The following is a 17,065-nucleotide window of genomic DNA, read 5'->3' on the forward strand; positions in this document are numbered from 1 at the left end:
CCTGCACTTATTGTATTTTATTTATTTATTTACAGACACGACTATTTACAAAGTTCTAGTTACAATGAACAAATCTTTCTGCAACATCAATCGAGAAGATTCTGGAAGTCAGAATAAAATGGACCATACACTAACGCTTTCCTATTTTCTCCTGATTTCTGTTCACTCATATGTTCACAATTTCGTTGTGTAGTGACTATGCACAGTATATATAGCAGTAGCTGTGAATATCTGGAATTATGCACAAGACTGATGTTTATGCTTGTTTAGATTTACAAACAAAATGGATTTATGAACAGCCTCTTAGAACATCATCTGCTCTTAAGTAGAGGAATGTATGTGGACAATTTATGTAGCCACACTTCTTGGTAAACAACTCTTTGATTAAGCTTTGATTGTAATATTTTTCTATTGTTTTTACTTGATTTTAAATTTTCTTTGCCATCCAGAGTCATTTACCAACAAGTGTGACTATATAAATATTAAAATACCAATATTTTATACCAATATTAATATAAATATTAAAATACAAAGCAACTGAAAAAAGTCATTTTCACACTCAGGCTTCAGGTCCAGCAAAGCCAGGTCTTTAGAGCCTTATGAAAACTACCAGGGTCAGAGCCAACATAATCTTTGGAAAGAGAATATTCCAGAGACTTGGCTTCAGCAGAAAAACACTGCCTATCAGAGGACATTCCTTACCTAATGGGACTCATAGAATGCGTCCCCTGTAGGACTTGATAGGACAGATCTGGAATACAGTTTGCACATCAACTGACAGCCAATACAGCTTACATATTATGTGCCTAATAGTAGCAATCATTTACTATCCATGCAGCCATATTCTGCATCAGTTGAGGCATCTGAATGCTCTTCAAGGGCAACTTCAGGTAGAACACTTTGCACTGTCCAGACAGAAAATCATGGCGTTATTATGAATGACTGTGAACAAGGGCTCCCAATCCAGGAACAGGCACAGCTGGAACACAGTATATAAAGGCCCTCCCAGCCAGGGTTGCTAGCTTCTCTTTGGAGAAGGGCTGAGAGCAGGAGGACCCCAAATTGTACACCTGAGGCAGTGCCATGTCATCCAGAATGAAAGATGGAAGATGTTTAGAATCAGAAGGTCCAAAGGCCAAAAGCTCAGTTTTTCTTGGGTTGAGTTGAAGCGTACTGCACTCTATCCAAGTCCAGCACACTGACGGGATCACTTAAGTCGCCTGTTGTCGAGACGTAAAGCCAGGCATCATCATCATTCTGATGATAAGTCACCCCAAATTGTTAGATGACATCCCCCAGTAGCTTCATGAAGATGTTAAAGAAGAGAGAGAGAGAGAGAGAGAGAGAGAGCTGAGCCTTTTGACACCCTACGAGGTTGAGGCTGCAGGCAGGATCTCTTCCCCCCCAATCAAACACTGATTGGCATTACCCCCAGAAGGTTGATGACAACCAGAACAACACAATGGCTTATAAGAAATGCTTTTAAAGGAGGATAGTCAAATAACTGTACTTTTAAGAAGTTTTTTTTTACATATAAAAATCGGTAGATAAAAATAATCTTTTTGTGTTGTAATGAAAAAGGCAAGAAGGATTTTTTCAATTGTTATGCAAAAATGCATAAGTCCTAAGATAAGATATTAAACCATAACAGTGAATAAAATGTTATTCTACCTGAGGCACAAGGGCTCATTGTGCTGCCAGAAACGATCTAAAACAAATTTCCAATGAGCCTTTGTAGTTAAACATGAAGAGATTTATTTAAAGAAAATGCAATACTGAACAGCAGAAGCGAGCACAGGCATATTATTGAACTAATGCAGACTAGCCGGCATTGTCAAATGATTATAAAATATTCAGTTGAGAGAATATAAAATAAACACCTGTGAAACATAACTAAGAAAGATGACATGTAGGGATCCTGAACTCAACAAGCAGTACACTCAACAATTCTTGTTTAATTTGGTCCACATAGATAGGATTTCTATTACAATTATAATAAATTATGAAAAAAGATTCAAGTGAACTTTTTGTACAGTTCATAATTTACTTTTTTATACGTTATAATGCCTCTCTACACTAACTTTGACTGAGTTTCAAGATTAAAAAAAAATTATCTATAAGCTAGATGGATCTCCAAAATATTTTTTTAATTGAATAATGTGAGATGACCCTATTTATTGATATCACCACGATGAACATTTTTGGTACAAATAAAACATTTTATATGCGTAAAATATGAACACACATTATCCTTTTCCAACATTTAAGAAAAATGGAAGAAGGAATATTATAACAATAATGCATCTAAAACAGTCTTTCTCAACTTCCAGAATTCCCCAGCTAGAAAAAGAATCAGTCCAGACTGCAAAATAATTGGAAGGCATCTTGAGGTGCCATATATATCCAAAGGATAAACGTTCACTGGGAGAAGTAGGAGCATGTTCCAAATTTGGACCTTTTTTTTACAAAACAAAAAAAAAAACAAAAAACTCCACTCACTATAAACCTCTCAATTATAAGATGCTACGCAGAAAAGCACAGACAGAACAAATTCCTCTCTTCCCTTTGAACTAGTATTTGCTAAAATAACCTTCATTGAAGTAATAATTCTTGGTATGTAAGCCTACAATTCCATATCACAAGAATCCAGAGTTTATCCCTCAGGGTACATGCAATGTACAAGCAGTTTTTTTTTTAAAAAAATGTTTAAGTATAATATTTCAGTCTTACGGGGGATGTTGTAGGCACATGTGTAAACAGTGACATTTCCATTATTCCTATTATGTGTGCATCTGCCTTAAAAACAAGCATAAAATATCACTGTGTTTATTTATCAGGCATATAGCTGACGTTAAAAAAAAAAGACCTACCAATTTTCTCCTTGCTTCCCCATGTGCAGTTTTGACAAGAAGCTCTGAAAACAGTTCTCAAGCCATAAGACTTGGTGGCAATCAACCATATCTTGCAAATTCAGACTTTATGTGAGCTGGTAACTTGACAAGAATAATTAAATGGCTATGGCTACATTCCTATTGTAACTGAAGAGTGAGTTAGGAATGATTGACAGCAGTGTAGTGGAATGGTTAGTAAACTCTGGGTGAATGACAAGTGAAGAATGTCAGTGGAGAAATGATAGATATGGGGAGGAGAGACACAAATGTGCTTGGAGGGGAAAAAAGAAAGAAAGCATAGGTAAGAGAACAGTGATTAGGCTAAGCTATTATTCGTTATTTACATGTTCTTATCTGTTTAACATGGATAAACATATTTATAAGTTTTAACTTTTATGATTATGCTTTTGTTTGAAGAATTCTCAGTATGTGCAAATTTCATTCTTTGTGCTAGATACATAAGTGTATATGTTATATATTTATACTATTAAAAAGAAAATCCTTCTCGCCCCTATAGCTGGTATGTGTCTTCCTCAATCTCAGGTCTTCTACCAAGATCAGGGAATTTGAGGGGTCTTAAGTGCTTTGAAACTCGACAAATTTAGTACTCAACACATTTTGATGAGAAAATGTCCCGATACGTTACTCAAGTGCAAACTAGAACTTGTCTGTGTTGATGGCTTGTGACTCGCTACCTTTTCCAGCCAAAACAAGGGTGATGCTTTAGTCACGAGGTAGTTCTTGCCCTGTGCACATCCCCTTGCAGTCTTAGCTTCTGTGGTCACTTTGTCTATTTTTGCACATTTTTTCTCATCAGTATGGGTAGTGAATTTTTTATTTTATTTATTCTAAATATGTACTAATTTTTAGGTTTATTTCTCATGTAAAGTTATGATATACAATCCTATCTTTTTACATATGACCTTAAAAATGTGCATTGTCTTTCGTTCGGGAACGCATTAAATTTATTACATTATCCCTTATGAGAAAAATTTGTTTGGTACTTGTTGTTTTTGGCACTCATCATGCCTCCTGGAACCAATTAACGAGGAGTATTAAGGTACCCATCTATTTTGAGCTGTTCCTAGCACAGGAACAGAGAGCTCTGATATTGTTCCTGAGATCTGTTGGACCTACTCTCACAGCTTAGAAGTCACAGTCCCAAGTACTCTTACCACTACTGGGACCACGTTGGCCTTATATATTACCCTTATTTAGAGATACTGTAGGTCCTACTGAGATGAGTGTAGCTTATTCCTGTAAATTAAAGTGGCAAATTATTCTATTCAGGAAAAACAAATTACAAATGCTAAATCTATACAGTCTCAGCAGCAACTTGCTCTATTTGGCTTGGAAGATAAGAAGAGGCAAACCTGATTAGAGAATGTCAAGCCTGAAGGTAAGACTAGGTTCTTAAAGCATTTTTGCAAAAAACAAACAAACAAAAAAAACAAACAGCAAACCACTGCTAGAAAACAACATATATTATATTTATGAAAACAGCCTAGTTTTAAATACCAGAAAGAGATCATTGTCGATTTCAAAAAAGACAGGCACAGCCACACTTCTCCATGCATTAATGATTCACCTGTGGAGATGGTTACCAGCATCAAATTCTGGGTGTGCAGTTAACAACTAGGCTGGCTTAGTCACTCAACAGCGAGACATTGGTGAAGCAGGCACAGCAGCGCCTGCATTTTCTGCGTCGCATGAGAAAAGCACATCTTCCTTCTTCTATCCTTACCAGTTTCTTCAGGGGACGATCTAGAGCATCTTGTCATACAGCATCACAGTCTGGTTTAGAAGCATCACTGCTTCAGACAGGAAGGCGGTGCAGAGAGTGGTGAGGATGGCTGAAAAGATCATTGGCAGTTCCCTCCCTCCCATCCACGACATAGCACAGAAGCATTGCTTGAGCAGGGTCCATAAGATTATCTGGGACACTACACATCCTCTTCACGACCTGTTTTCCTTGTTACCTTCTGGGAGGAGGCTTTGTGGTATCCATAGCAGAACATCCAGAGTCAGCCATAGTTTCATTCCATACAGCATTAACCTTGTGAACTCTCAAGCTTCCTCCTTCCGTTATATATTCAAGATGGACAATATTTAATATTTGTTATGTATATGTAGGGGTGTGGGTCTATACGTATGTTGTATATAGTATGTTTAGGTGTGTGTCATGTATGTGTTTCACTTTGAGAGTGGGCAACTAAATTTCATTTTTGATGTGTGCCGCAGTGCCCACAGTAAAAAAAAAGGACAATAAAGGTTATCTTATCTTATCTACTGACTTCTACATTTTAAATCTATTCAGACTGCAATGTTTGTGTTTTAGGATTTATGCATATGTGTTTGAGCATACAGATCCAAAAACCCATATACAAGTATAATATCTATGAGTATTCTCTAATGCTCTGGAATGTTAAGACTTCCATTAAGCACAGTAAATATACTGTTTTGACTTTAGGATTCTATTTTTTTTCTCTTTTTATTACAGGATTAAATAGTTAAGCAATTCTTAACATCTGCCTTAAATTGGTGCACAATTAAGTCTGCTTAAATTTCAATGAGTGAACTGTCTTAAACATGCTTAAAAACATGTTCTTAGCTTGAAAGCATGGAATATTTTACATAAAATGAGTTAATGCATTTTAATAAGTTAAAAAACTTTTATTCCTGTTTTAGAAGAATAAAGAGAATCAAGACAAGATGAAATGTGCCTCTTGTCAACATGACCAACTTCTTAGTCTTAAGTGATCAAACTCTTAAATAGGGCGACCGGGGGGGGGAGGGAAATATTTTATTCTTAAAAAGTAGGGTCTATAAGGTAATAATTTACTCAATGTATATAGAATAAATAATATAGAACTCATTCATAACTTGACAGAAAATAAATTAATCTGAAAATTATAATAGGTTTTGCTATGATTCCATCAAAGCACAAAATAAACAATTATTTTATTAACTGTTTTAAACAAGACATTAACTGTATACACTAAAATCTACATCAGAATTCCATAATGCTGGCTTTTAAAGAACGTGACAGCTTTGTCTACAACGAATCTGAAATATGATTTGCTATAAAACAGCTTGAAACTGTGGGTCTTTCACAAAATCTTAAATATCTACTAAGAAGAGGGAAAGAGCTTCTGAATAGATAAAAGTAAAATCTTGATTCTTATATAAAATATTATGCATTTTAATAAGATTTTGCCTGATTTATGTAAAGCTTTGTGTTTTTCATTTTCCCTAGCCTGTCACTTTGTAGTGATGTATGAAGCATTTTAGCATCAAGTTTGCCATGAGCAATAAAGTCACTGCCCCTAAGAAATATTAATATATTTCCACTTTTTTATCCTCTCTCCAGGAGTGTTCTTATTCAGCTTATTTGGTTTCACTTCACATAGTTGGCCAGCATAATTTTTAGTCTCACAGTAATATTTTAAAGCTTTGCACAGCTAAAAAATATCTTTGTCAAACACAGTACAGTGTGTACTAAGAGTGTATATTTGAAAATGAGGAACATGGTCTTGGGACGAAGAAAATATTTCTATGAAGAAGCTGAATTTTAAAGAAAATGCTAGAGGCAAACACAAAGAAAAGTTCCAATGATAACTACCGTATTTGTTTTTCCTGGTTCAGATTGCCCCATAAAGTTTTGTAACTCACAATGGAATTGAAAATTATTCACGGAAAGTCAGAGGCTCTACAACTTTGGGGATCAGTAAGCATACTTGGAGTTTTCAGATAATGGCTACAACCACAGAATGACTGTTATACTGGTCACAACCAATTGTAAAATTTCATTTAATAGAAGGCAATTTGCAAAGCAATGAGCTTGCCCATTATGGTCATAAATCATGATGTTGGTAAAGCAAGTCATCATATGACCAACCAAATTTTACAACTTTATTGATGAGTGTGAGAAATGCAGTCATATAACTGTGTGTATGGGAAGGGTCAACCATCAGAAGTTCAAAACCGGGTCTTAAGTACTTTGGGGCAGGTTTGTCATAACTTCAAAGCTGAGGACTAACCATTCAGTTGTCATTGTTGGGTAGAACTTCAGTAATAAAAATGAATGCTTTATCTAGGATGTCATTTTTATTCCAGATAATACCAGTCAGGGTGACTGATTTAAATAATATCAGAAACACATTTCTAAATGTATACAAATATTTGACTTACAACGATTTCTATAATGACTGTTTGAAGTTACAATGGCACTGAAAACAGTGACTTATGATTGATCTTCACATGACCATTGCGGCATCCCCACAGCCATGTGATTCAGGCAGCATGTATTTTATGATGGCTGCAATGTCCCAGGTTCAGGGAATCGCCATTTGCAACCTTCTCAGCCATCTTCTGACAAGAAAAGCCAATGGGGAAAGCTGGCGTTGTTTAATGACCACATGATTCACTTAATATTGAAGTGATTTGTTTAATAACATGACAAAAAAGGTTGTAAAATCAGGCATGACACACTTAACAACCACGTTGCTTAGCGCAAGAAATTCTAGTCACAATTATGGTTGTAAGTTGAGAACTATCTGTATGGCAAAATAAGAAAATAAGAATTAAATATAAATTGCTGCAAGATTCTAACGCAAGAGGTGGGCTAGGATTACTTGATCTAAAATTGTATTTTCTTTCTCATAAGCAAGTCGTCTTTATGGCTATAACAAGGCTATCATCTATATTCTCTACAATTCTGTTCAAGAGAGATTGGTGAGTTGATCCTGTCATTTCACTATTATGCTTACTTACACTAAAAGATAAAGGTTTCCCCTGTCCAGTCATTTCCAACTCTAGGGGGCAGTGCTCATCTCCAATTCTTAGCCTAGAGAGCCAGCCTTGCCAAAGACATTTCCGTGGTCATGTGGCCAGACACTGAGGTACATGGAATGCTGTTATCTTCCCATCAAAGTGCATTTAAATGCTTTCAAACTGCTAGGTGGGCAGCAGCTGGGACAAATAATGGGAGCTCAACCCATTGAACAGCACTCGGGTCTTGAAGCTCAGTGTCCTTAACTGATGAGCCATTGTGCCCCTCTACTTGCAATAAAATTATGACCAAATCATATTCTTTTTCTAATCAGCAAATATTGTTCAAAATAAATATTCCTACATATCATCGGTCTGTACATCTCACTCAAACATATAAATTACACATAAACACATGGACACACACACACACACAGAGAGTCAAAAACTAACAGAATCTTCTCAAATGATGGCTCTGCTTCAAACACATTCCTGTTTTTCAAGAACAATTTCTCAATCATTTGTAATTCAAACAAATTCATTTTGTTTCTAGATATCATCTCAGTAAATGTAAAACAACACTTCTTCAGCCCAATACATAAATAATTATTTGAAGAAAGAAACCCATCATTTTCCTACCAGTATATATGGCATCTTCCCTGAGATTCTAAATGACAATCTAAATAAAATTGTTGAATGTTGGACTTGCCTTATCTTCCAAATGCAACTTTAATAGGCGGAGATAAGCCACAGGGGCAAATGCATCTGCTGAATGTACAACCACTTCTGATGAGTCCCTATAATACAAAATTTTTAAAAGTGTATTGAAAAATAAATTGTATTGTTGTATTGAAAGCAAAACATATAAAAATAACCCACAGGTACTTTTTCCAAAAGCCAACTGGACTTTCTTGGGTTTTTTTTTCTTTGAAAATGTTTTGCTTCTCATCTAAAAAGCTTTTTCAGTTCTAACTGACTGGTGGGGAATGGAAGGATTGATATTCTTCAAAGACTTTCTTGGTTTTTTTTCTTTGAAAACTTTTCTAGTGGGGAATCAAAGGATTTATATTCTTTGAAAACGTTTCTCACTGGAAACATTTTCAAAGAAAAAAAGAAAAAAGTCTAGTTGGCTTTTGGAAAAAGCACCTTTGGGACAATCATGACCAGGACAATTAAGGATCTCCATACACAAAACAAAAATAAATAATCAGAACTATATATCATAGATGTATAAAATAAGAATGATACTACCTTGGTGCTATATGAGATTGCTTGCTTTCTTGCAGATGTTTCATTACCCACCTAGGAAAAATCATCATTAGTGATTATCAGTGCTCTGATGCACTGATGATGTTACCTAGTTTGGGTAATGAAATGTCTGGAAGAAAACAAGCAAGTTCAGAGAGCACTAAGGCCCCCTCATGTCAACCCAAAGCTACAAATATTCTCCTTTATTAGTAATTATATTACCACTTATAGCATTTAAATCAGTCTGAATTGGGTTCGGTTTTAATAAGTAACAGATACAAATGACTAGTCTTTGCTCCAAATATTGTGAATGGGTGCCACTTATAAAGTCCAAGACAGATGGAAGTTCTGTTTGGAATATAAAGGAAAGGGAGGGGGATTTGGAGTCCAAAGGAAAGGTATTGGGAATCACCACAAAGAACCATGTGTTTATGGAAAATATCTGCCTTACCTGAGAAGGCAGCTCATACCCACTACGGGTTCTCATTGAAGAATTTCAGCACTATATGTTAAATGGCTTCCTTGAAAACCAAATGGATCACATCCTTTATTCATTTGGAATAAAACAGAAGTGAAGCTGAACTCAAAGGGTTTGTACTTAAGCCTTGATTCATATGAAAACTTATGGCCATTATACTAAAATAACTTTATAGAAAGAAACCTAGGAAATCTGAAATATTCATAACATAACTAACAAAAAGATTTGGGGAGATAACATCTTTTAAAGCTCAACTTTTCCCAACTTGGTGACCTCCACATAAGCTGGAATATACATTTCATAATCGCCAAACAATGTACTTACGACTGTACTAGTTGGCATTAGAAGTAAAAAATAAATAAATAAATTTAACAAATAAATATAATCCAACATACCTGGAAATTATCAGGTTTGAGAAGGTTGCTGGCCCTTTACATTCTACAGTATGTATCTTCAGAGTAAGACTATTTATTTACATATATTATTTATGAGACAGTGCAGTTGATGCATTCAGTCAGAAATATTTCCTACATTTATCAGGAGGGTAATTTTCTTCTTGAAATACTCTACTTCTCAGATAATTTTATCAAACTGTATCTACCTGGGGTTACTCCTGAGTGGGGCATTTGAGGTCTATAAACAAATGATCCTTCTTCATTGCAGTTATTGATATGAACACGGGATAAAGCAGATACTCCATAAATTCAGATGAAAAGGGTTTCATTGAAATATTTTCCTTAATACGTGCAGTCTAACTTCTCTGCCATAATTATACTGACAAATTTACATAGTTATAATAAATTCTCCATATGTCTATACATACATTTTAAGAATATATAGAAAAAAAATAACTCGGGGCAACCTGGAAAGGTTCAAAACATTAGCATTCTAAAGCATCCCTCAGCAATTCAAACAAAATGTTTAGCATTATCATTCTAACTTGCTAATGTTAAAATGGTAAAAAAAGGGGGGGAGGGGGGGCGGGGGGGAGAATGAAAGAGAAAAGGGAAATAGAGTTAATGGAACCTACAGGCTACTGATGTGGCAGTTTATCAAATGTAGCTGTAATGAAAGATAAATATTACTGGCAATTCGCACTTCATGAAAGGATAAAAGTGTCAGTGTGTAGGTACCAGTTTTACTGCAGGCCATAATCAGCAAGTAAACGAAAGTGCAAATGTCTAAAAAGTTTATAGCTTTCTATGAAGGCCCCATCTTGTCAGGCATTGATTTAGGTTAGTGGAGGGCTTTGCCAGTGTTAAACAAAGTGGGTATTTGTGAACTTAGAGGATATGTTTTGCTGCTGCCAAGAAAAGTGGCCTAAAGCTAAATATTAGTATGGTCCCAATGCTAACATTTAAAGAAAAGAGAAGACATGGGTCCTTACACAACGATTTTCTTCTTAAACAGAGGGCAATCCAATGTGAATGTTTCATATTCTCCCCCTTCTCCACAGATATGGACTCCATACTTCTGAGAAAGCTGAAAAAGGAACAAAATGCTTTGAGGAATAGTACAAAGGGTTCTTATAAACTGAATTTAAGTGAATTCAATTTATCCACAATACATCGAAGGAATACAATACAATACAAAAAGACAAAATCAACAGATAAGGGACAGAATAAAGAAAAAACTGGCAAGTCTAGCTAATAGCACAAACAAATGCAGTTTCAACATTAAAAAGATGTGTCAACAAAATTTGCAAGGAACTCTAAGCAAAGGCCTGGGAGAACAGCCAGGTTTTAAGAACCTCTTGAGCAGTATCAGGGACTGTGGTGGATGAGGGTGTGAGTCCTCTGGATTTCAGGAGGAACTTCATTCCAGAGGCAGGGGTCGTGAAAAATAAAGTGAGAAATATGCAAGAATGTACAGTACTGAAAGCTGTATTACACTGCTAACAGTACATCAGAGTTTGTAGGACTGAAATGTACATATCCTTATTGAAAAAGTAATCCCTCTTTTGATAAATGAGACTTAATCAAATCAATGAGGCAAGCATAGGATGGCAGCTTATACTGTTCCTAAGACTGAATGCTGATTCTATTTTCAATTTAATTCTCATCTAGGTATGATAAATATTTTCAGTTGAAGAGTGGCAAATAAATACTATTCTTTCAAGATGCTGTTATTTCTACACTGCAAGCAAGTTGGGTGTGAGGTCTCAAAGATGTCAGAAAATTATAGGAACTGTTGCAGCGCTATTTATTCACTTTCAGAGTTGGTACAATATCCTGTCTCAATCATAGGTCTCTAGAACTCTTGATCTTTACGCTACCGACAGGCTACTGCCATCAACTTGAGCAAATCCTTATTCAACACACAATTCAGCTATATTAGTTCAAATATAGTTCTACACCAGATCAAGAACATAGACACACTGGACTAGGCACAACACAGATACAAAAGTGAGGAAAAAAAAACCCTCACATAATGTTCAGATAACAATTATTGCATAAAATATGAATGGTAATCCCCAAATTTATTGATGGTTCATCAATAATACAGAAAATGGGAAACTGGCCAATTTGAGCTGTTTGATATGCATCCTGTCTTTCTATCAAAGCTAGTCTTTTATAGTCTTCAGAGAATTTCTTGACAGTGCTAGATCAACAAAGGACTAGCTGACTGAAGTGGCATACAAATATTACATTATTAAGGGAGCGCTAATACAAATGACCAATGGAAAGCCACCAGAGGATTATTTGTTGGGTCCTTGGTGGTCTCTTAGTCTGATTTTTTTCTTACAGGCATTTAATTGCTAGACTAGACTATATTATCACCAGAAACTCACATCTGGGATGTAATACAAGGCCATATATACTTCATAAATGGGATTTATTTCTAATATGTCAGTGTGCCAAACTTCTAGGAATTCTGTAGCATTCTTAGCCCTAGTTTGATCTAAAATGTCTAGAGCTTCCTAACTGACACTGAACTGAATTTACCACCAGTATGTCCTGTGAAATTAATGAATTTTCATTCATATCTCCTGGCAGCCTGTTGATACTTGTGGATGCATTCTGCTAATCTTGTCTCTGCTTGTCTTACTCCCTTCTCACAGTCCTTACACTGTATGTTGCAAATGACTTCTGGATTAATAATAGTTTCTACTTGAAATATTTCATAGCTCTGACTTTTTTTTGCGTGTTGGAATCGAATATTTCTGCCCTTGTCCTCTGATTCCTGTCTCAGCCGACAACTTACGCAGGAAAGAACTAAAGCTTCCTTTGTTTGTTTATTCAATTTGTATGGCTGCCTGATTTAGCAAGTGACTGTGGGCATTGAACAATCTTAAAATAAATTAAGGAACAAATTATCATCATATATACAAAAATTAAAATACACTGCAGCCAAGAAAGATGTCACAATCAATGGTTGTTAACACAACCAAGAAATGGGACCTTTCACCCACTTGAGACCCGGGCCCAGGCCCAGGCCCAAATAGTTGCTAACTTAAATGCCTCTCAAAAACAGAGGTCCCCAACCTTTTGAGCACTAGGGACTGGTTACATGGAGAGAGGTTTTTCCGCGGACTGGAAGGTGTGTGGTTTTGTGTACTGCCTGTATCCTGCAAATGAATATATTATTTGTCATATAATAGAAACATGTCTATTTACACATTTTGGATGGCTAGCCGGATATATATAAGTACATATGTATTTATATTCAAATGTAGTTCAAATTATCTTTTCAGGTTCTGGGTTATCAGACATTTTCCTTTCAATGAGCAAATTTCCCTTTGTCTAAATTTCTTTATCTAAAAATAACCAAACATTCTTTTAATCTTGCTTTGGAAGCTTTCACTTCCAAAGTTTATGCTGATGGAAAAAAGTATAGCTCCACCTGTCAGAAGCTGCTGTAAAGTTCTTGCAGGACAAATCCGTCAAGAATAATTAATGCTGATGCAGCAAGAATGCCAACTTACAAAACTGTTAGTTAAAACAACTTATTCTTCCTTCTTTCAAAACTACTCTTGCAAAGCTGCTGGAAATGGAAACCGTGTCAGGGAAAAGTGGCTACAAATTAGAGCTTTATTTGGAACAAAATATATGATTGTTCTCCCTTACTGAAGCATCCAACAAGCACTTCCCAACAAGAAAAAAATATTTACAAGTTTCCTAAAATTATTTGTTCTAATAATGCCTTTTTGGTGCCACAAATCTTTCCTGGACATCAAGATCAAATACTTTAAGAGTTCCTACTGGTGTTATAACTGCTTGGAGTGGAATATCATAACTTCCTGTTGCTGGAACTTCTTCCCAATTTACTGCAGGCAACATGCCCATACAATAAGATGTGCCTGCTTCGGAAGATAGGTTGAATGAACTATTTGAACTCCAGACAAATCTCCAGTAACTGATCAGGAAAGGAACTAGGAACTGCAAAAAGAGGCTGGTTGTTCTTCTTCTATTAAGCAATGCAAGATTTTAGTATAGATACTATAGTTAACATTCTGACCACAGTTCAAGGTCATTCTAAAACAAAAGCAATAGCTTCCAGTCTCTATTTTGGACATGCCAGATGAGAACAGAGTCAGCCTTGTCAAAAGAAAGCATTGTTTGTGTGTGTGTGTGTGTGTGTGCGCGTGCATAAATAAATTATAAACAGTTTTAATATATCTCATTATAACTAGGACACAATTATTTGTCCAAGAATTCATTATTATTATTATTTTTTAAAATGTGTGTGAATGCACCTATGTCTTAAGGCAGGAGTTCTGGACCGTTGGGTGGTGGCCCATTACTGGGTTGTGAGCCATTCAGAACTGGGCTGTGGAAGTGGCAGGTGAGCATGCACATTCCCAGTTGCACAAATAGTGGGCAAACGCGTGTGCGCATGTTCCATTTGCATGAGTGGTGGGCACATGTTCGCTTACCGGCTGCTTGCACGGAACCATCCCTTCTCCTCCTCACACACCCAGCCGGTCCACAAAGCTGGAAAGGTTGGGGAACCCTGTCTTAAGGAATAATGGCATGCTCTGGCTATTATTAGAAGAATCTCAGAATAAATAAAACTTTTGATATGCTTATTAATAATCAAGCATATAAATAATCTGTTATGGAAAAAGTGTGAGAAACTACAATAGCCTCCAGTCTTTTTGTACAACTACAATGGATAAAAAAAGAATATCTAAAATTGAATATGATTCAGTACAAATATTAATGGGTTTAGCATGATGTGCATATTAATCACCAGGAGTCAAAAATAACTTGATGTTACGTTATCAATCAAACAATGAAATACAACTGGTAATCTGGAAGGCAGCAAAAGACTAGAAGCTTTATATTTGTCAGACTCAAATTATTTAAGGCCCTTTATAAGCAGAATATAACGTAAATACTGGTTAAACATGGATCTACCAATTTTACCCTGGGAAAGGGTAGCTATAAAATATAGCTGACTCCAAAAAGTATAGATTCTCAATAGCCGATGCACCTACTTCAATCTCCAGAATTCTCAGCCATGGCAATTGTGGCTGGGGAATTCTGGGAGTTGAAGTCCATATATTTGAAATGTGACACATATGGGAAACACTATTATTCTAAATAATAATCAAAGAAGGCTACAGACAGCAGCATAGTTTAATGCTGTGAATGCAGTCCTTATAAATTTCTAAATTTTCCTTCTTAAAGGCAGGTGTTAGATTTCAGATAACCTTTGGTCATCTAGAATTTTCTAGATTCAAGTTATCAAAAATCTGAAGACAGGAACACACAAGTTTATATGTAATTATTTGGATTATATTGTGTTCAATAAAGAGGGGATTAAAGAAATGGAGCAATTAGATCTTGCCTATGACAAATATCTAAAAAAGCATTTAGCTAATTTCTTTCTGATACTGCTATCTCTCTCTCCCTCGCAATCTCTCTCTCACACACACACCAACCACCCCCTGACAGAATTCGAAGAAAATATTTTTAGAACTATAGCCTTTACTTTCTCTGCAGCTGGTGTTTATGCTTCAGTTTCAGTAAGTTATAAAGTTAGCTAAATATCTAGTAAAATATTTATGTATGCTGACATTTACTGGGAAACACAAACCCAACCAAAATAAGAATTTATTGAGCAATGTTCTTTTACACTGCTGTAGTTTTGGCCTCCAACTGTCATGGTTCAACCATGACAAAATGCATGAAAAGCAATCTAATACGAGGAAAAAGGAATATTTCTACCTTTAGAAGATTGCTTACATAGATTTGATCTTAGCTTTCATGTCTCTGCATATGGATGGAAGTTTGTGGGTTTGTGAAGATAGTGCAACAACTTTCTATAACACATGTAATAAAAGTGTTCCAGTGACAAATCATTGAAAAGAATATACAGATAGTCCTATCACCACAACTGAGCCCAAAAGTTCCACTGCTAAGCAAGACAGTTGTTAAGTGAGTTTTGCCCCATTTTACAACTTTTCTTGCTGCAGTTGTTAAGTGAATCACTGCAGTTATTTAGTTAGTAACGTGGTTGTTATGTTACTAACAACAATGGGGAACAACAGCTTTCCCATTGAGTTTGCTTGTCAGAAGGTTGCAAAAGGTGATCACATAACCGTGGGACACTGCAACTATCATCAATACGTGCCAGTTACCAAGCGTCTGATTTTGATCACGTGACCATGAGACTACTGCATTGGGTATATCTAGTTTAACAAAGAGAAGAACTAGGGTAACATGATAGCAGTGTTCCAATATCTCAGGGGCTGCCACAAAGAAGAGAAAATCAAGCTATTCTCCAAAGCGCCTGAAGGCAGGACAAGAAACTAATCAAGGAGAGAAGCAATCTAGAACTAAGGAGAAACTTCCTGATAGATAGAATTATAACCAGTGGAACAACCTGCCTCCAGAAGCAGTGAATGCTCCAACACTGGAAGTTTTTAAGAGACTGGACAGCCATTTGTCAGAAATGGTATAGTGTTTTCTGCCTTTGCAGGGAATTGGACTAGATGACCTCCAAAGTCCCTCCCAACTTTATTATTATTATTATTACTATTACTATTATTAGTAGTAGTGTGAAAAATGCTCATAAGTGACTTTTTAGTGTGTTTGTAATTTTGGTCACTAAACAAATGGTTATAAGGACTACCTGTAATATAACTACAATATATAAGCTTACAAATGCTTATATACACAGTCCTTGTTTAACAACTGCCTCATCTAACAATCCTTTGTAATTACAGTGGTGATGAAAAAGTAACAGTATGACCAATCCTCACATTTATGACCTTTGCAGGTCTGTAAAGCAAAGGAAAGCTGAAATACATAGCCACAATCACAGTTTCACTTATCAACTACTTCACTTAACACCCAAGTTGCCAGTTCCAATTGTGGTCACTAAACAAAGGCTACCTGAACAGGAACAAAAAAGTGTGCCACCTCAGAATGACTCCCTGATAGGTAGGAAGTTTTTTTCCCTCTTTTGCTGACCATCTGCTGATTTTGTTGCCAAAGCTGGTTCTTCGGCAGCGTTGCTCCATGGATTTGAATGGGGGCACTTAGGAAAGATCCAGCATGACATCTGGGTGGCTGTAGTTTAAAAATTCTTTGGGCCTGTTTTGCAAGGGGTGGGAAACTAATATTGCTGTATTATATTAATCAGTATTCAACTAGGAGGGATAATATGTGTATATATATTAGGTTTTTTTGTAATGCACTTTTTAAATGTCCTGTTTGTTTTGTGTTTT

The 17,065-nt window shown here is 36.0% G+C and overlaps 1 protein-coding gene across 6 annotated transcripts in view; it reads right to left on the bottom strand.

Moving 5' to 3' along the window:
* The window catches only part of DPH6 (diphthamine biosynthesis 6), a 244,527-nt gene that overhangs the window by 165,265 nt on the left and 62,197 nt on the right, over window positions 1-17,065 (bottom strand). For all 6 annotated transcript variants that reach the window (XM_039344452.1, XM_039344453.1, XM_039344454.1 and 3 more), the window contains exons 7-8: window positions 10,775-10,869; window positions 8,371-8,458 (exon numbers count right to left, since the gene is read on the bottom strand). In XM_039344452.1, the coding sequence (XP_039200386.1) occupies window positions 8,371-8,458; window positions 10,775-10,869 (183 nt within the window). The remainder of the gene's footprint in view (window positions 1-8,370; window positions 8,459-10,774; window positions 10,870-17,065) is intronic.

The sequence above is a fragment of the Crotalus tigris genome, unplaced genomic scaffold (genome assembly GCF_016545835.1).
Source record: "Crotalus tigris isolate CLP2741 ecotype Arizona unplaced genomic scaffold, ASM1654583v1 scf7180000017916.3911339, whole genome shotgun sequence".
Taxonomy (NCBI): Eukaryota; Metazoa; Chordata; class Lepidosauria; order Squamata; family Viperidae; genus Crotalus; species Crotalus tigris.